The sequence below is a fragment of the Falco punctatus genome, assembly GCF_963210335.1.
Source record: "Falco punctatus genome assembly, chromosome: 2".
NCBI lineage: Eukaryota > Metazoa > Chordata > Aves > Falconiformes > Falconidae > Falco > Falco punctatus.
In genome coordinates, this window is record NC_137581.1 from 3,488,934 (window position 1) to 3,507,875 (window position 18,942).

The following is an 18,942-nucleotide window of genomic DNA, read 5'->3' on the forward strand; positions in this document are numbered from 1 at the left end:
GTACAAACTTTTCCCCAAGGAAAATGCAAATGGAATAGAGACCCTCCATCAGTTGGTTTTTTTTCATGAAGATTAATAGCAACCTAGTATTTCTGAGCTCTGTGCCTCTGTAAACATAACTTTTGACCTTAATGTGACATGGCATCCTCACCTGGAGGAAGGTGATGGAACAGGAAAAGACCCCTTGACTTAACTGCTTAACCCACTGTACCTAGAGCCATTTTGGTTTTATTTTACTTGCCTGCAAGATTATGATGACTGTTGTACTTAAAACTATGCAGAGAGCTATTCATCTTCTCATGTTTGCCTTCTAGACACTCCTTGCTCAGCCTAAACTAGATGCCTCAGTTGCCCCTGTGATCAAGATCAGGCATCTTGGGAGGGTGACTTTCCTACTGATTATAAATGACTCTCAATAGGGTATTACCCACCCTTCTCTCTGGTAACTGTGGAAGGAGCCTAGGCAACGAACTCTAAGGCAGCTGATTTCCAAAGTCCTTCATGTATATTTACTTTTATCTAAATGACTTAGATAATATTTGATAAACAGTTAAGCCATTCCACTGTCTCTGTTCCTGCTTTCTCAGGTTTGGGCTCTTATCCCTGTATTTATTTCTGACTAAAGCTAAACCCATCCTGTTCATATATATTGGCAGCAATGGCTGGTTTCAGAAATCTTCCCTTCAAGCTTCCCAGAAGCTTGAAACCTGGTTTTGCAGTCTCAAGTAAGGTCCATGTCATTGCATGTAGCTTAAGGAACCTGGCTGCAAGTGCTTTTTGTTCTAATTCGTTAGTTTGAATGCTTGCATGATTAATGAAGATCATTGCTGCTTTACTGCCCTATAGGGCAGCCTTATGCACTCTATTAACTGGGAAGTTATTTTGTAGATGAGGGAGCTTAGCTTTGTGTTGCTGCTATGTTTAGGCTGTTAGATCACTTAGTATAGATCATTCTGCCAGTTCAACTTAGTAAGGAAGGGAAGACTACTTTTTTTTTTTTTTTGGCTGCTAGACTAAAGAGGTATTGTTCAGGCATACATAAGTGTTAGCTTGAATAGCCGTGTCATAACAAGCAGAACCAGGAGATTTTTTTAAAGAGCAAACTAATTAATTTCTCACCCATTTGCCTGTAAGGCCTAGATTTACAAAGGAATTTAGGCTCATTTCTTTTTAGGAGGAGCTTAAGTTTATATGCCCACCAGAACACTTTGTAAAGCTGCTTTTCTCAAGCTGATTATACGCCACAGTTTTCATGTGTCTTGAGTAAACCAACTTAGATTTTCCTTCTGCTGCTGCTTCTTTCTGCTGCTGAATAGAGAATTTGCTGTTGTGCCTAGATCAGGCTGATCAGCACTTGCTGAAGGTAATTTGGCATTTGCCAATTAAGTGGTCTTATGCCGTACTTCAGTCTTTGCCCTTTAAAGAATCTGATCTAAGAGAAATTAATTTGAGCAAGTTTGAAGCATAGTCCAGCACAACAAACAGGAGTAGCAGGTATTACTTGTTCCAGTGGTGAAGAGGCTTTGCCTTGAGTCTGATCTCTCCAAGAATTACTTGTTTTGCATGACAGTGTGCCTCTCCAACTTCAGGAGCTAGGATAAACCTGGGATTGCTTTCTGTTCTTCTTTCCCTACATGTCCTCCTCCTCTGAGATGGCTCTTACCTTTGTGAGAACTTGCATCATGTGCTGCAAGGGGATGTATTCAACAGGAGGGCACTCTCCAAACCTGTCTATAGGCTGGTGTTTAGGCCACTGTGTTTTTAACTTTTCTGGACCCTCTTCTGACTGCTTACATTTCAGGCAAGGGCTTTTATCACTAAGATACTGTGTAAAGAGTAGATAGCCTTGTGACTATTTTAAGAAACACTCATCTGTACTTAGATCAAGAAGCTACAGCTTTAAATTATTCCTGGATTAGATTTTAATCTCTTAAATGCCTGTTTCAACCTAGATGATTGAATAAAATCCAGAGAAATGGCAGAATTTCTTATAAAGCCCTTTTGTCATTGCGTCTAGATATGAGACAGGAAGCCCTTGCTGCTCTGTGGGGTGTTGGAGATCTGACTCTTTGATGTCAGACTTTTCTTTTACTTTGCAAAGGATACAACTGTCTTGTGCCATAAGTTCTGCAGCTAGCATGTAGACTGTTCCAGCTGTCTCGGCTGTCCCTTGGTAAGCATGGACCCAAACTGTCTGCAGAACTAACATGATACATCTTTGCATCTGTCATCTGTTGTGCATGGGGGAGAAGGAAGTTACCCTTTTCTGCCTGTACATCTTGTGTTATTCCTAGTCCTGCTTTTTTAATTTCAAATGTATGGGGTTCTTTCTGTGGAATCTGCAGCCCTCCTGAGTTCCAGTTCAGCAGGAATATATTCCCATTTGGCTCACCCCTGATATCTTGATTGAAACCAAGCAGAATGTTTTTTATCGTTGTTGCAGTGGGTGTAATACTGGAATCAGTTCTGGGAACCACCCATTTCTTTTGGAAAGGGATGGCAATAAATGGCCTTCGAGTTTGAAAAGGAGCTTGTATGAGAATGGCGTTCTCACACAGCCCATCTTCTTTTTGAACTGCACACACTGACTGTGTTAAATGGTATTAGACAACTGATTTGTCACATAGGTGCAGACCCAGGAACATGTTTTATACAGCTTATTCTAGAGTTGCAAAAGGCAAATGTGTTGCCCTTTGGATCTTGAATTGACAAGACAGTACAAAAAAAACAAAGCGAACTTCAGCAGCAGAATTGTTTTTTTTCCCCAACCTAAAATACTAGACTGAGCACAGAACCCACCTCTCCTTCTTGCTTCTCTGTCTCTTTTGGGCCTCCTGCATTTAGAGTCACAAAGTGATGGATCACGATAGTGCACGTATCCAAGCCCTTGTAGCACAAAGCTCATAGCTCTCCTGCCTGGAGGCTCCCCTGCGTACTCCTAGAGACTCGTGGCAGGCTTAGACTCCTCTTAATAGCAAGACTGGTCCCAGCCTGTGCTTCGGACTTAGTTTTTGTAAGGAAAGAGGGAGGAGGAAGGCCTTTACTGCCCAGTTCCATTGCACGCAGCCACTGCTTGTCCTTGTTTCTGTGTCTCAAGGTGGGGCATGCATCTTGCCACATCTCTTTGGTAAGGTATGCAGATCACCATGTTACGTGCTATCCTGTCCAAGTAGAAAGGGAGATAGTTCAGCTCTGCAGCATATCTATATCTGGAACGGGAAAGGCAGCAAACGTTAGACATCTTGCACTGAAAAGCACCATCTACGTAATTGAAACGCCTTATAATTTGAACAGTGGTCTGTAGTAATCAGTTGTCACTTGTCTGTGAAGAATAGGAATTAGTTCCTGTAAACATAGGAGGATGGGCCCTTGGACCCAGAGAAGTGCATTGAGGGATATCTGGCTTTGTTAATATGTGCATATCTTGGAATTTGAGTAAATTCCTAAGACTTATAATTTAGTTGTAAGGTTTCCAGTCACTTGATACAGAGCAAAATATCTCGTTTTGCCATTAAAGCTGAAAATGTAGCCTTCTATTTTTTTCCTGTGCTCGCTGTTAAGGAAGATTCAGCAAACCTAGAGGAAATGTGAAAATGTTTCTTAGCTAAGATTTAAGATAAACGGAATCTAGTCCAATAATTAATACCAAGTATTCATTCATTTTCTGAATCAGGGCAGAAAGCACTAAGCTGGGGGAAGGGGAGGGGAAAACAGCCCATCCCCAGTGTCTGCAGTGCACATTGCCTAAATAAAGTTCACAAGTGTCCTGCCTCTGATTCTTCTGTTTGTCATATTACATCATTTGAAAAATAAATGGTTGATTGTGTAGGGGTTAATGGAAGTATTTTCAAGTCTCTGGTCAGTGAGGGACTTGAGGGCTAGTCTCCAAGACTATGTATACAGCACTTCTTAGCATCTGTGGCACATAACTGCTTTCTGTTTTGTCATCTCCGTTAAGAATGCTCCAAACCTTTGCAAACAAAGCTGCAAATGCTGTGCAGAGTTTGCATTAACAAGGTCTGAAGCATCTGTTGAAGTCTAAGAAGAAAGTTGATGTTTTTGTGGCTAGCTGCATGTGTGGTGCTTATCTCTCTGTTTCACTGTCTGCAACTGTAAATTCTGAAAAGCAATTTCTGCTTAAGGTAATTTGAGGTTTTTATGGAAGAGGAGGAAGCCCTACGCATGTATTAAGGGGCAGCCTAGGAGGAGGTAAGGTGGGAGAGGAAATTAAAAGAGCAGTAGTACACTACACTGCCCTGCCTTGGGGATGCTTATTTTTCACAGAGGGACTTTTTGCACTCTACCTTATCCTATTTAGAAAGGGGAGCAAAAAATAGAAAAATAATGTGGAAAAGGATTCAAGCTAGGGATTACTCATAACTGCTATTCCAAGATTATTTTTTTTGCCCTGCAAGACAGATCCCAAAATGTATCAGGCCTTGAGTAGGAGTTTCTTTTAAATTGAGTTAATGAAGGAGACTCATACTGACAGCAGTTGAATCTCTGAGTTAATACATTCAGCAGATCAGTAATAGTTGTATTTTTGGGTGTGGTGTTTTTTTTTTAATTTGGAAGGAAAATGAACCATTTGCTTAAGTTAATGTACAACATACTATTTGCGTAAAGGATAGTGATTATATTTGGATAAGGCTTAAGCTGATGAAAGAAAATTCACATAGGACGCCCCAGATGACATAAAGCGGATGTTCCACACTATAGATCCTGAGACAGTGTAAGTGGTCTGTTGAACTGTATTAAATAGTAAAATCAAACTTGTAAATTAAGCTTGATTATTTCTTGAGGAACATGAACTAGTGATTGACATTTGAATGATTGGCACAGAAAAGCAGAAGATCTGGCAAAAATCATCCTCTACAAATAGCAACATTAGTGTGTGGGGTTTTTTTTTCCTCCTTTGTGCAGCAGTTGGGAAAGTCCACCATTGGAAGAAGCTGCTCTTAGAGGATTCAGCCATTATTACTTACTTTTGAAGAGTTTATGATGGCCTAATACAGGCCATAAATACATAAATATACAGTCAACAGTAATAATTCATAAAGTACAGCTTGGTCCTATAAAATGGTGTTAACAGTACAAATTAACATAATATGGTGGTTTCTTGGGTGTTTGACTTTTCAGACTGTAGAGCTTTGTAAAAATTCTTACATGATCTTACCAGTTTTCAGTAAAGCTGTCCTCTGGGGTGTCTTCTGTAGTTCATACAGCATTAAACACATTTGGGGTTTTAGCACTTTAGGATGCAAGTAGTTGGCCAAACGAAGCCTGTAGTTGTGATAAAATAATTGCTTCAGCCTTTGGTTAAACATCTGTATTGCTCATGAGCATGCCTGACAGCTGTGATTTATCCTTTCCTTCTTTTATAGTGATCGACACCATACATCCAGTGCAATTCCTGTTCCAAAGAGACAGAGCTCCAGCTTCAGCAGATTGGATATTGGCTTTTCCAGTGGGCTTCCCTCTCCAGATAAAGGACTCCGAAAACGAGCCAGCACGGGAAATGAAGGACTACAGTACAAAACTCCTCCTCCTAGCTACAACTCTGCTTTAACACAGCCTGTTGCCATCACAGCCCATGTAGGAGAGTTAGATAAAAAACCTGGATCGATACCTTCTTCCTTGGATACCTCTGCGGACTCCTCAAAAGGAAATACCAAGAAAGGCGAGGACTTATGCAGCAGTTTAAATGGAGAAAACTGGAGCCTAAACAATACCCAAGATCGGCAGGAGTCTTGTCTAGGACATACTAGTGCAATAAATGGGGCATTTCTGCCTGGTGAGTGCTCTGGCACTGCAAGCAATGAGCAGCCCTGTGAGTTTCGACCCTCACTCAGCCCTGTCCTTTGCTGCACCGTGGAGCAGGCAGAGGAGATCATGGGGATGGAAGCAACGGGGTTCAGCATGGGAGATCAGCTAGAAGACTTTAACTCCATCCCAGTGGAGCACGCTGTGGCAGTGGAGTGTGATGAACAAGTCCTAGGGGAGTTTGAGGAGTTCTCTCGAAGGATCTATGCACTGAATGAAAACATGTCCAGCTTCCGCAGACCGCGTAAAAGTTCAGACAAGTGAGCTTGGACAGGGATTTGATAGCAGACATTGAGGTAAAATCGGTGGTCTGGAATAGAGATAAAATTGCACTTATTCTTTATATTAATTATAACAAAAAAAACCAACCTAAAGCTATTCCTATGGTTAGACAAATGGACTTGAGCACGATAACACACGGTCACGGTATATTCACAGCCCAGGTAAATTTTGAATCTGCTTCCAGTCCTCTTACATCTGGTATTTATAATCTGCTGGAGATTTTTTTGTAGGCATTGGAAACCATTTATAAAGGCTTTCCTGGAAACAACTTATAGCGTTGATCAGGCCCTTCTATGAATATTTGTTTATTTCTTAATTATTATTTAGAGTTTAAATTTATTTTATCTTCTCAGAAGAAAAATGTTAATTTAAAAGTACATTTATGGTAAGACTTCTTTACCTTCTCCCATGTACTCCTGTGTTTCCTTGAGCAATGTAGTCAGCGTTACAGAAATGCCATGAATTCGTTATAATTGGACAGCTTTCTCTTGGCTGTGCTCTGTAGCCTTTGAAGTTCTAGTTTGCACTGATGGGTCTTCAGTTGGCGATGTAAACTTGCCAGAGAACGAGCACCTGTGTGATATCTGCAGTTTCCTTGCACCTGATTAATCAGAAATGACTTCCCCATGCACAGATGCCTTTCCTCCATACTCTGTTCCTACCAGTAGAAGCCTTGAGGACTGAATTGTCTTTAAGGTTTCATATAAAAATCTCAGCCTGACTGTTCCATGCTTTGGTTGGGCACAGACCTCGTCAGTGGAGACCTAACAAATGCACTACTGAAGTGGGGTTCAGCTGCCACCCTCTAAGGTATCTGACAGGGACAGCGTGCTGTGAGGCACTTCGTAGACCTCTTCATTGAAAATCCAGACTGAAAATGCAGTCTGCAGTTTGGAATTAGGCAAATTTGTGGAATCGCTCTGCCCTCTGTAGAAAGGAGGCACAAAACATTATTCATCTAAATTAATATCCTTTTAACCATCTGTACTTTAAAGGAAGAAACTTCCAGCAATTTGCTGGAGGTGCGGTTTGCTGTTAGGTAGGTTACCACTGGCACATGTGTTCAGCTGCACTAATGAGAAAGCAATTTGCAGCCTGTTTGTGATTCCTGGTATTTGTTTCAGTTTGGTTTTCATTGCTCTTGCTTTCTATATTGTATACCCAAGAATTTGGGCTCCGTTGTGAGCTCTCAAATATAAAAATATATAGCACAATAAAAAACACTTCATCATGCCTGGCTTTTTTTTTCCCTCCCTGGTCTATGCTTTCTTTTGAACCAATCACCTAGTCTTTTTTTTCCTAACTAAACCGTAAGGCTAGCCTAAATTAACTTTTAAAAATGTGGATATGTATAATCTCAACTATGTTGTCAAAACAAGATGTGTATGTGACAACCAATATACATAATAGCACTGTTCTAGTATATGCATTTTTCCAGGTAACACCTTAATGATTGTATTAAAATTATATTCACGTTTCTTCTGTTAGCTTTTAACAGTTGTGTCTGCAATGGAGTTTTTGGATCGAGCCTTTCTACAGTGATTTGTTGTCTTTGGTCTGTCCCAGTGTGATGTGCTAGATGGAAGCACTCGGAAGCAGAGACCTTGATTCTCTAAGATGCTGAGTGTGATTTCAGGTGCAAACTTGGGCATGAAGTTGGACACGTTCATGAGTATCTTCTACCCTGAATAAGCTCCTTGTTCCAACCATATGGAAAGCTTGCCAAAAGGAAGTGCTGCAGCAGCTTGAAGTACTGCCATCTTTGAGAAGAGATAGGTAGGAAGCTCTTGCTAGGCTTTGCTGTAGAGAGAGTGAAATAAACACCTGAAAGCACAGTGCTTATTAATGAAGTAGGTGTAAGATACTCTGTCCTGTGGCTGTATCTTTTAATATAATTTTGGATGAAAATTGGTAACGTTGAGTCAGCCATGCACCTTGCAGGATGGGATCTGGCACACTCAAAGCAGCACAGACCCTCTGTAGGCACAAACAGAGTGTTTTCCTCTGTAACGGAAAGGCATTAACTTGTGTGAGTGGTGGTGACTTTTCAAAGCAACCCAAAGAGTAGTTGTGGAGTCGCTATGTTTCTTAGGCAAACATGGAGCATCTCAGTGCAATTAAGCGACATGTGAAATTAGGTTTGTAGAGCATCAGTGAGATTTTGAATTTTTTTTAGTTGTGCATTTTCTCAGGTTGCACCCGACCAAATGAAGTCTAGTTTTCATCCCAGATGTTGTGTTGCTGTTCCTGTTTGAGCCCTGTAATTCTTTAATGTGTCAAACATGATGGTTGATTTCTGCATTTGTCGCACAAAGCTTCTTTGATGGGCTTTCTATGGATGTATCTTCAGTAGGCCTTAAATTGTCCCCGTGTCTCTCTCCCACTTTTTACCACTTTCTATATAGAAGGTGGTGTGAAGGGGGACAGCATCGTAGGGCTAATTAAAGCATTGACAACCTTCTCGTTGCTGTGAGGATGGGGGATTGTACAGACTGCAACCACCTCATAGTTTTCTTTTGTGTTTATTCACCCCACCCCCCACCCCACCCCAATTACTTTGAAAATAGCGTAGTGGGAGAGAAACAAACTGTGGGTTTGAAGGTGAGATGATAAATCACAGTGTGCTTTAAATTGTCAAGAGCCTTTCAGTTCCTGCACAGCTGTGACACTGTTAAATGTCTGCAAATGTCTTCAAGTGGAGAAAACATTTCATTGCAATCTTTTTCCCTCACTAGGAATTCCTAAGATTTTTGAGAATATTAGTTTTGGAAGATCATATCCCACTATATTTTTATAGCAAGCACAACAGTATTGTCTTATCCTTGCTTGACCAGGTATTTAAAATCAGCAAAACCAGAATATCCCATAGTAAATTACACAGTAAAACTATGTTGGTAATTGTGGGAAAGCTCATTTGTATTTATAAAATAAAACTGATTAGTATCTCTCAACTTGTGTGTCTTCTCTTAATGGCTTTTTTGTGTTATTTTTCTTTACAAACCTGATTTGAATGACTGTATCTTCCCCAACCTCTTCAGCTTATTGTTCATCAAACCCGTATTGATCCAAATATGAACGTTTGGGCAAGAGGATTTGCTAGAAGGCCTGACAGCCTTGCTGGCTCCAAATCCTCTTTCACACAAGATGGTACTGTGGTTCTTTTTCACACTCCTTCCAAAAAGATGGCATGCAGCTGGAAAAACAGCTACAGCATTTTGGGGCTGGGTTACGGCTGGATTTGCTAAACTTTTATGGATAGTGGAAATGCCGTGTTCCCTCATCAGGGAGGCATTGTTACTCATCCAGCACCTTCTGTCATCCAAGCTAATAAGCAACATATGTCTACCTAAAAAGCTTACGTTCCCCTTGAACAGGAGTCTACTGCACAAGTCTTGGGAGGGGAGTGTCCACGACGTGGAGTTGCTGGTGGGAAGCAGTGTAATGTGAAGAGCTACAGGGATTCTCCAGGTATTATCAGGGCAACAGATTTTTTTGTTTAGTGTTTTTTTGTTGTTTTGTTTTTCTCCCACCCAATCTGTCTGTCAGCAGAGAGTAAAATGCCAAGATGTCAACTATACAGTTCTGTAGCTGAATTGGGAAGATACAGGAGAGAAATTTTACTTTAAGCGTTTTGCAACATTGAACAGCATTACTGAAATAGATGGCATTAAAGTGAAGAATGAGCTCTGAATGGAAAGGCTCGTATTGAAATGTAGCTGGAGGTGCTGCTGGAGAGAGTGGACTTGATTCTAATAAACCTTGGGCTCTTCTGTACCTCATTTGGTCATATTTCAAATGGCCAGAGAGGGACTTTCTCCTTGATTTCTGGATTTTGACCCTTTTCAGGTGGAAGTGTTTGCATGTCTTCTGTGTGCTCTGAGATAATCCCGTTTAGTTGGTGTCTTTGGGCAGCTGTGAGTAGCTCCTGCCTCCAGGCAAGGTTGTCTTAACCTCAGTTGGGGAAAAAAAAAATTGCATTAAAAAAAATTATCTAACTGATAATTTTAATTGCTGATTATTTTGATGTCAGCTTATTTTCTATATGGCAGAATACAACATTTACAACATTGTTTTGCCATTTTTCATTGAATAGTATGAAAACTTTTTTCCACTAAGTAATAGATTGTCAGCATCAGCTGTGCTGCTGCTGAAATTTGTCCTGTATATACTGCATTGACTAGCTTGACATTTAATCTGCTGGACTCTTCAGTCTAGCTTTATTAGGTTACTTTTAATAGGTTGTGTTGATAAAACCATACTTGAATTTCTGAATTTCCAACTTCTAGAACAGCTGTATCCCATTCTGGTCTGGATTGTCTTGGCTTTAGCAGGGACAGAAAGTCCCTTCCTGCATTGCAGTGACTTGCTAAAAGAAACTAAAGCACTGGACCTCAAAAAATAAAGAAAAACCCCAACTTTCTGGTAGTCGGGGTATTACAAAGGTTTCATTGACACAGGTTCGTTAGGCCTTGAATTAGCTCAAGTAACCCTGTGTGAACTAGTGCTGCTTTCCCTGGCTACAGCAAGCAGATGCTTTCTGCTCTCGCAGAGGGGAAGCATTCTCCCAGGAACATTGGCGGAGGAGAAGGTAACCTGTGTTTTCTGCTGCACCTCCAAGCCTGGACAGCCTGCCAGCTCTCGCAGGAGAGGGACGCAGCAGCCCTGATGCTGAGCGCCTATATTGATTACCACGGCAACTGAAACAAGTTCAGGCTGTTTATTTAGGCAAACCTAAATGTAGTTTCCTTGGCTGGGCAGAGGTGAGATGGGGAATAAATCTAACACTTGCCCTAATTACTGATACTTTTTTTTTGTCTTTTGGCAGCAGTGCTCTGGCTTTCTGTCCTGTGTCCACCTGCCAGCAGTGCTACACAGTTGGCATGCCAGTGCCAGAGGCATTGTGTAATTGCAGCAACCACCCCTCAGCTCCTCCAGGGTATCTGTTAAAAGGGGTTTGCACTGTAGTTCAGTTGCAGGCAGTGCCAGCAAGACCCTCATCCCAGTTTTGTGAGAGAATGTACTTCAACAAACATCACTGAAAGCAGCTAATGCCTTTTGGTGATGGTGCTTGAAATGTGAGCTGAACCTTAACTGCTGGAGTCAATCTTGTCAGCTTGTCTTACATGGTGTGTTTTTCATGTCTGTGATACAGAAAAGCGTTTGTAGGTCAGGTTGCGCAGTCATGTCTCGAGTATTAAACTGAAAATCATGGACAACTCCTTACAGGCGACTCCTGAAGTGCCGTAGTGTATTAATGCTGATAAAAATGGATCTACAAGCATAAGACAATCCCAGCTGCCTCAAAATTTCATATAAAATGCCTGCATTTTTTAAATAGTGTATTTAAATAATAATAAGGTAGTTGAGTCAATTAAGCTGCATATGCAGGAAAAGCTGTTAAGCTTGAACATGCGGTTTGTACAAGTGGAAAACCTGCCAGCCTAGCTGTCATGCTTCTGCCAGGCACATTGGGCTGGACAGGATGGACAGAAGAAATCCAGCTGTTGAGGACTAGTTCCTGTCCTCGTTTTCCTTCTTACAGAAGGTGGCAGATTGAGGCAGCATGGTACGATGGTTGTGCTGCTTGTGCCTGTCCAGATTTTAATTCGAGCTCTACCTCTTGGCAACTATTCTGCTTGTGAGTCTCCTTGGGCTTCTCCGTTCAGGAAGGCAGTATCTCTCCAGCTGGCTGGTTCATTGCTGCTGATAACTGCTGGTGCCAAGTGCTTCTATTTTCAGCAGAGACTTGCGTATGCTATGAGCAAGTGATGCACTTTTTGGGAAGAAAACCTCCTTTTCCTGGCAGGGTATCTCCTAATGCATGGACGAGTTTGCCCCTCCTCAGTGAAGCTCTGCAGCAGAAATCCGTGCCTCCTCTTTTCAGCCCTTGCTTTTCTAGTTTTGCTTTCAGGAGATCTGTTTTGGTCGTTGGTGTGAAATTAGAAAGAGTCTTGACAGAGTTTGGGATTGCCTCTGTGATTTCATCTGACCTGGCTAGCGCTGCTCAGAACGTGGCTGCTGGGTTTGCAAATAATTTCTTGTATTAATCATCTACTCCCTGCAAGTTTGCAATGATGGTGAAATTTCACTGCAACCCAATACATCCTCGATGGTTTAATTGGATGTGTGAGTGCACTGGCAGCAAGACAGAGGACTCTTACGTGTATCTGTTTTCTGTGGCTTTGGTTGTGTCTGCCCAGTGTGGGACTGAGAGGGAATGACTCCTTGAGCAGAGGTGGGGCATCTGACAGACACAGCGCAGATGTTTTGATAATGTCTCAGCTTTGTGGTAATCTCACAGAGTCCCTTCTTTCTTTCACAGATGTTTACACCACTGCTGGAAGGAGTGGCAGTAAACCAAGTTCACTTCTGCCTAGCTTGGTCGCTATGAAGTTCTCCTGTGTGCTGATGCCTGGTCTGAAAGTTGTTGAGGATTCCTGCTAACGGGCCACTGTGCTCCTGGATGCAGCTTAACACCTGTCCCTTAGCTGAAATCAAGTATGCCTGGTTTTAAAAGGTCCCTGGGCAGCTAGAGCACTCTGGGTTTGGAGGAGGCTGAGCTTCTAGCACTGCAATTACTAGTTTTACTCGGTCCCAGAAGAGCATTGAGTTCCTCAGTCCTCTGCAGAAAGCAGAGATGCAGAGTTGCAAATCGCAACGTTTGTACATCATCAGTGTCCTGTTCCTTCACCTCAAAACCTAAATGCTGGTTACAGTGCTGGTTCCTTTTCACATGTTCACTACAGATAGCGCTCCAGCAGTGAATGCAGAGCTGAGCACCTGTGGTGGAGCTTTAGGTCCCTCCTTATGACCTGGCTGCAATTGCCTTGGGGTGGGCATCATGTCAGAGGAACGTGTGGTGAGATGGATTAAAAGAAGGAATTTCAGCTGCTGTGGTGGAATTAAAAAGCACTTTTTCTGGAGGCAGACAGAGGTGATGTCTCATGGGCTATAAGGGCAGTCAGGGCAGTGTGCAAGCACAGCACCTCTCCTGGTGATCAGAAACGCAGGACTGTGATTCTGGCTCCAAGATATTTGGTCTAAAGAGCAGGAACATGAGTCTTCGTGGCGATGGGTTCCTCCTCTGTCACGGGTTGTATTGTGTGTTCAGGCAAGGGAAAGATGAAAGCAACAGGGTGTTGGTTTCCTGCAGTCCAGGGACCCCTTCTTCAAAACTGTATTGGCAGGCTGAAGGATAGCTAGGGATCTCTAAGAACTTCTCTATTTTTGTGTTTCTCAGTAACATTTGTAACAAAACCAAAAAAATGGAATTAGTTTTTTTTTAAAAAAAAAGGTTAATTTTCTTCACATACCTTCAGATGGCCTTCAAAGAGACAGTGCCCTCTGGATTCTATAGGGCTTCTCCATCTGTTGATGTCTGTCACCTCTCCTTTTTTCCCTGTCATTAGCACTGTTGTAGAATAGGTGTTTGCAACCCAATTAATTGCAAGCCCCACAGCTGCTGGGCTCTACCAGCAGCTCTTACTAACAGATCTACCTGGGTATTTCTCTCCTCAGATGTTTGCCAAACCATAAGCCATCTGCAAGGTTTAAGCACATTCCCATCAGCTGAAACCATAGGCTTGGTGCTAAAGTGAAAAATTAGTACCAGTTGCAGACAATCTTGTCCTACATATGTAGAGCAACCACATAATGAGAAGACCCAGCTGCATATGCAGAAAGGGTAAGAGGCACTGAGATGTTCTGCTTCATTGATCTTCTGTGGAAGGGATGCTTAATGTCTATGTAACATTACACACCTTTCCATGTCCCATCTGCATTTGCTAGAAGAGCACGAGCCAGCAGGCTCTGCTGAGTTTTTAGGCTGGTCTTGCCTAAATAGTTATATTATACAGGCCACAGAGTTTCACCTAGATTTTTTCAGTGTATGCCAGGGGTCCTCAGATGAAGTTTCCCCACCCCCAACCCCCGGGGGGGAGGGCGGGCAGGGGGTTTCACTAAATACCAGGGGTCGGATTGGGGACCCTGGGGGCCGTAGTTTGAGGACCCCTGGGGTATGCTTTGCAGTATAAGCCATGGTATTTCTGAAGTGTGGAAATCTTTCCTAGCATTGGCAGATGGTGGGAAAAAAACAAGGACTGTTCAGAGCATTATCTTGGGCAGCCAAAACCTCTTTATTTGCAGCCACAGCATCTTCTCATTAAATTCCCAGTTGAGCTTAAGCACGTTCAACCCTGTTCCTGTTGCACCTTTTTATCATCTATCTGATCTAGTTTAAACATCTAACCTTTGGGTTTTCATACCAGATGGAGTCCCCCTTACATGGCTCACCTTTCTCAGACCCTAAACACTGACATACAGCAAGTGCAACTCCACAACCTGCAGCACCAATCTTTACCTTTGCCTCCATGTGTATCTTTAATAACCTTTTTCCCTGTGCTAGCAGGAAATGCTCTCATGCTAGACTAGGTGGAGGGCCCCGGTTGGCTTGGCTCCGGCTTGTTTTTATAGCGATAACTTTGTCAACAACGCATAGTGTGACAACATGAAGTGGTTCTTTGGCTACCCCTTCGTCCACGGAGAAGACTTGCTAAATTGGGGTAGGATTTGTCCTGGGTGAGAAGTCCAAGATGCTGTCAGCTTTGCTGGGAACTGCAGACTGCCAAAGAGGGAAGCTTTAATCCTCCCTGCCCTGATGTTAGCCAGATATCAGGCATGGAGTACGTGGGCTGATCAGCATGGGCTCGCTCCGTGCAGCAAAGCTTCCAGCATTAATGAAAAGCGTTGCTGCCTCAAGTGAATATTTGTCAAGTTGGGGACCAGCAGAGTAGAGCAGCATTTTTCATGTGCTTTGGCTGAGCATCTCTGAGCCAATGCAACTGCTGTGATTTTTCAGCATAAGGTGAATGAGTAAAACAGAGAGCACCAACCCTTCCCTACCTGCCAAAGCAAAGGAGACCCAAGGCTTCTTATCATTTTCGTTAAAGGGTTGTCAAGCACTGGAAAGGGCTGCCCATGGAAGTGGTGGAGTGCCCATCCCTGGAGGTATTTAGGACGTGTAGATGTAGTGCTTAGGGATGTGGTTAAGTGGTGGACTGGGTAGTGCTGGGTTAATGGTTGGACTCGATGATCTTAAGGGTCCTTTCCAAACTAAATAATTCTATGATCTACCTTCTTCCCCGATAAGAACAATGTATAACAGGTGTTGGCTTTAGTCTGACCCAATATCCCTGACTTTCACTTTGGTACTAGTGTAATTTGTGAGAGTGAACTAGAGGCTCGGGAGCACAAACCACACAAGCAGTCACCAAAACAGAGGAGGGAAGGCAGAGCACGCAGGCTCCAAGGCAGATTCTCAGTTGCTTGACTGGGGCAAATACTTCCACCCTGAGCAGTTTCCAACAACTGGAAGCCAGAGGGAGGGACCCAGCTCCGCATGTGACTGAATGTTTGCAGGGAGGAAAAGAGGCTGCAAGTGCCCTGCAAGCCCCATCCCTGACCTCAATACCTGCACTGAGGCCTGTGGTTGCAGTCTCCCAGATGATGGTGTTTGTGCACATGCAAGGGAGAGGAAGCTCGATGTTTCCTCAAAGCAAATAAAGGTCTAATCTCATTGCCAGCTTCACAACAAACCGGTTAGAAAATTATGGGAGAGAGAGGGGAAATATGGGTTTATGAATGAAGTTGGGGTGTTTTTTTGTTGTTGGATTTGGTTTTCTTTTTAAGATTCCAGTCCCATCAGTTTCGGTTGGAGGAACCAAATTTCACCTTCCCTTCCTCCAAGTATCTTCTCCATCCAGCTAACCATAAAAGGCTGTAGAGTCTCTGTGAGAAGAATTTAGGAGGAAATCCCAGGGAATGTAATAACTGGTGAGAACACCAAGATTGCAGAAAATAACATTAGCACTTAGCTTATAGAAACTTTAGCAGAACCATTTATTTGAAGAAGGTGTGTGTTTTCACCTGATTCTGGTCTTCTATTTTTGGAATCACTTTGAAAACCAGAACATAACTTGCAGCTGGGAGTTAAACTTCTGCTTGGCATCCCCTTGGTAGGGTGTCTTTTCTCATCCCCGTATGATGGTATTACCCCTTCTGCAGAGATGAGCCAATGCTACCTGCTCTGCACACTCTGTGGGTGCTGCTCCGTGGTTGCAATGAGCATGGGGCAGCAGAAGAGGATCAGCGCTCACCTCAGAATGCTTGGGATGGAGCATGAGAAATGAAGGGAGATCCCCAGCTTTCCAGTCCAGCCTCCCTGTTTCTACCTGCATCTGGGATGTTGAGAAAAGTGGATGGATGGAAAGACAGGTACAAGCTGCCTGCAGCTGCTGAACAGGAGCAGGCCTGTGGCCACGTGCCTGGAGAGGAAGGTGTAAATTATTCCTCCTACCCCTACTCACATCTTGTCTTTCGTCCTGTGCTCCACGTGGATTCCCGTGTTTCTTTAGCCTAAGGCCAGGGAGCAAGAGCTTGTCTTCACCTGTGCATACCGAGTGTCTGGGAGGATAGGAATCCTGATTGTGCTTGGGACTTTGGGCTCCCAGAATGACACAAGTGGCAGTGATTTAGACATGCATTAATAGAAGGATTTAGCCTCCCAACGCGTCTGACTAATCCTGAGCTTTTTGGGCAGCCTCTAATGAAACGTCCCCAGCCGAGGAAGCCCTGTGCACAGTGGAAGAAGGCAGTGGGAAGAGGAGGAGGGGGCTCATCTTTGGGATGCAGTAGGTTCTTTCAGTCTTGGCTGTTATATTTGCACAGGGAAAAACATAAATCAAGGCTGTGCTGGTCTATATCTGGACAATTTCAGTCTGGAGTTCCTGACAGGTGACCCCAGGGTATGGTTGCATGCTCTCAGTGCTTATTTTTGACATCGTAATCCAAATTGACGTTCAGTGCTTGAATATACAATAAGTTCATTACAGCTAAACCCTCTGGCTCAGGGATTTCCTGTTGGTAAGTCTCAGAAAAATCAGGATTCCCAGTGGTATTGGGCTGAAAACATTTGCAGATAAAATTCAAGTTAGAAAGTTATGCCAAAATGTTTTTGGAGCCGAAGCGGAGCTGTATTTTCTGTCCAGCGCAGTGATGCCTTATCCTTCCTTGTTGCTTGGGACTGGAGGCAGAGGCCCCTGTCCTGCTCAGCTCCCAGACAGCATTTTGGTGCTGTTGTCAAGGGGAGCTCATTAAAAAGCAGTAGATGAATCCACAGTCCTATGGATAAGCACATTTCTTGAGTGTGTTTTTGGAACCTGAACTGTTTGTTGCCTCTTGTCCCACTTTCCAAAGAGCAAGAAAAAAATCTGCACAGCATCTTACCGAAACAGCCTGTGGTCAGCCGCAATAAACTCCGCAAGCAGATAAAACTGCAGATATCCTCAATACTTCCATGAGCGGGGCATATCTCCCAATCTTCCCATGTCTACATGAGGGTTGCACCACAGTGGGGTTACTGCTCAAGCCCTTGACCTGCCGGTTAATAAGCTGTTATGATGAGGTGTGAACTTGGCCTGGAACTTGTCCATGCCCATCTGGCACATGGACAGCATCTCTTCCGCTTCCACCTCCTCCCCTTGATGAAACTGATACCTTATAAAAAAAGATACAGCTATCTCCATCCGATGGGTCTCAGCTGGAATTTTCAAACTACCAGTGGAATTTGAGGCTGTTTTTCTAATAATATGAGGGGGAAACATTGTTGTGCGCCCAAGGGGCAATGCGAAGTGTCTCTTTGTGGGGTTGAGTGGTGTGGGAGGGGAGCTGAGAGGTTCCCCTTCACAGTCGGTGCAAGACCAGAGGCGATGCTGTTACAAAAAAGAGGTGCATCTCCTGCAAGGCGTTAACAAGATGGGATGCAAAGAAGAGAGTGGGAAAGCTCCTGTTTCTACACATCCACTGCCACGTGGTGAGAAGAAATGCATGCACACGCAGCAAATGTGCACTTGGTGTGTTTTAGGAAAAATTTCAGAACTGTAAAAGTAGAAAATGGTAGAGGAGATGATCCACGGAGATGCTAATCCCTGCTGTGGGGGGTGTGAACAAAGACATACAGAGTAACCAGGACTGGAAAGGCCAGCTTTGAATTTGATCTGAGGTTGCCCAAGGGTTTTTTTCAGAATAGTTTTGAGTATCTTCAGAGACGGAGATTTCCCCCAATCTGGACCCCTGTTCCCATGGTTGACCACCTTCATGGGGAAAAGCTTTTTCTAACGAGAATTTCTTATTTCTGATTTGTGCTGTTGACTTTCTTCCTGTGACTGAGCATCTCCCATGAGACCCTGTGTCTTTCTCATCTCCATGCCATCCCAGCTGGGAGTTGCAGACAGTGATAAAATCCCCCTTTGCCTTCTACTCTCACTGCACGCCCATCTCTCAGCCTCTCCTAACATGCCCTGAGCTCCGGTCCCAACTAGCTTGGTGGCCTCGCTGGGTTCTCTCACCATCTGCCTGGTACTGGGAAGCCCAGACTGGTCCCAGTGCCCTGTTTGACAAGACCTAAACAGAGAGGGAGAATCACTTCCTTGGTCCTGCTGGCTCCAATCCTGCCACCACCCCCCATGGCATGATTTGTCTTCATTGTCCCAGATTTTTTCTTCCCCAAAAAAGCTGTTCTCCAGCCCATCAAAGTCCAGCCTGTGCTACACCACCCCTGAGACATGTCCCTTACCAATGTGATCCTGTCTCAGCAGCTGAGGGTGGTCTACACCGGCTCCTGAACTTTCCAGCTCCATGTTTTTGTTCCTCCAAATTGCACATATCCGTAATTCCCTAAGAATTCAATAAAAAGCTTGGGAAAAGGTTCCTATTCTTTCCTCCCCTGGTGGTTTTTAAATTTTACACATCTTAAACCCAATTAATTTGCTAGTTGCTGGA

The 18,942-nt window shown here is 43.5% G+C and overlaps 1 protein-coding gene across 4 annotated transcripts in view; it reads left to right on the top strand.

Annotated features, from left to right (window-relative positions):
- UVRAG (UV radiation resistance associated) overlaps positions 1-9,056 on the top strand; it is a 100,430-nt gene extending 91,374 nt beyond the window's left edge. For all 4 annotated transcript variants that reach the window (XM_080376212.1, XM_080376213.1, XM_080376215.1 and 1 more), the window contains one exon: positions 5,385-9,056. In XM_080376212.1, the coding sequence (XP_080232338.1) occupies positions 5,385-6,087 (703 nt within the window). In that variant the 3' untranslated portion in view covers positions 6,088-9,056. The remainder of the gene's footprint in view (positions 1-5,384) is intronic.
- The last annotated feature ends 9,886 nt before the right edge of the window (positions 9,057-18,942 follow it).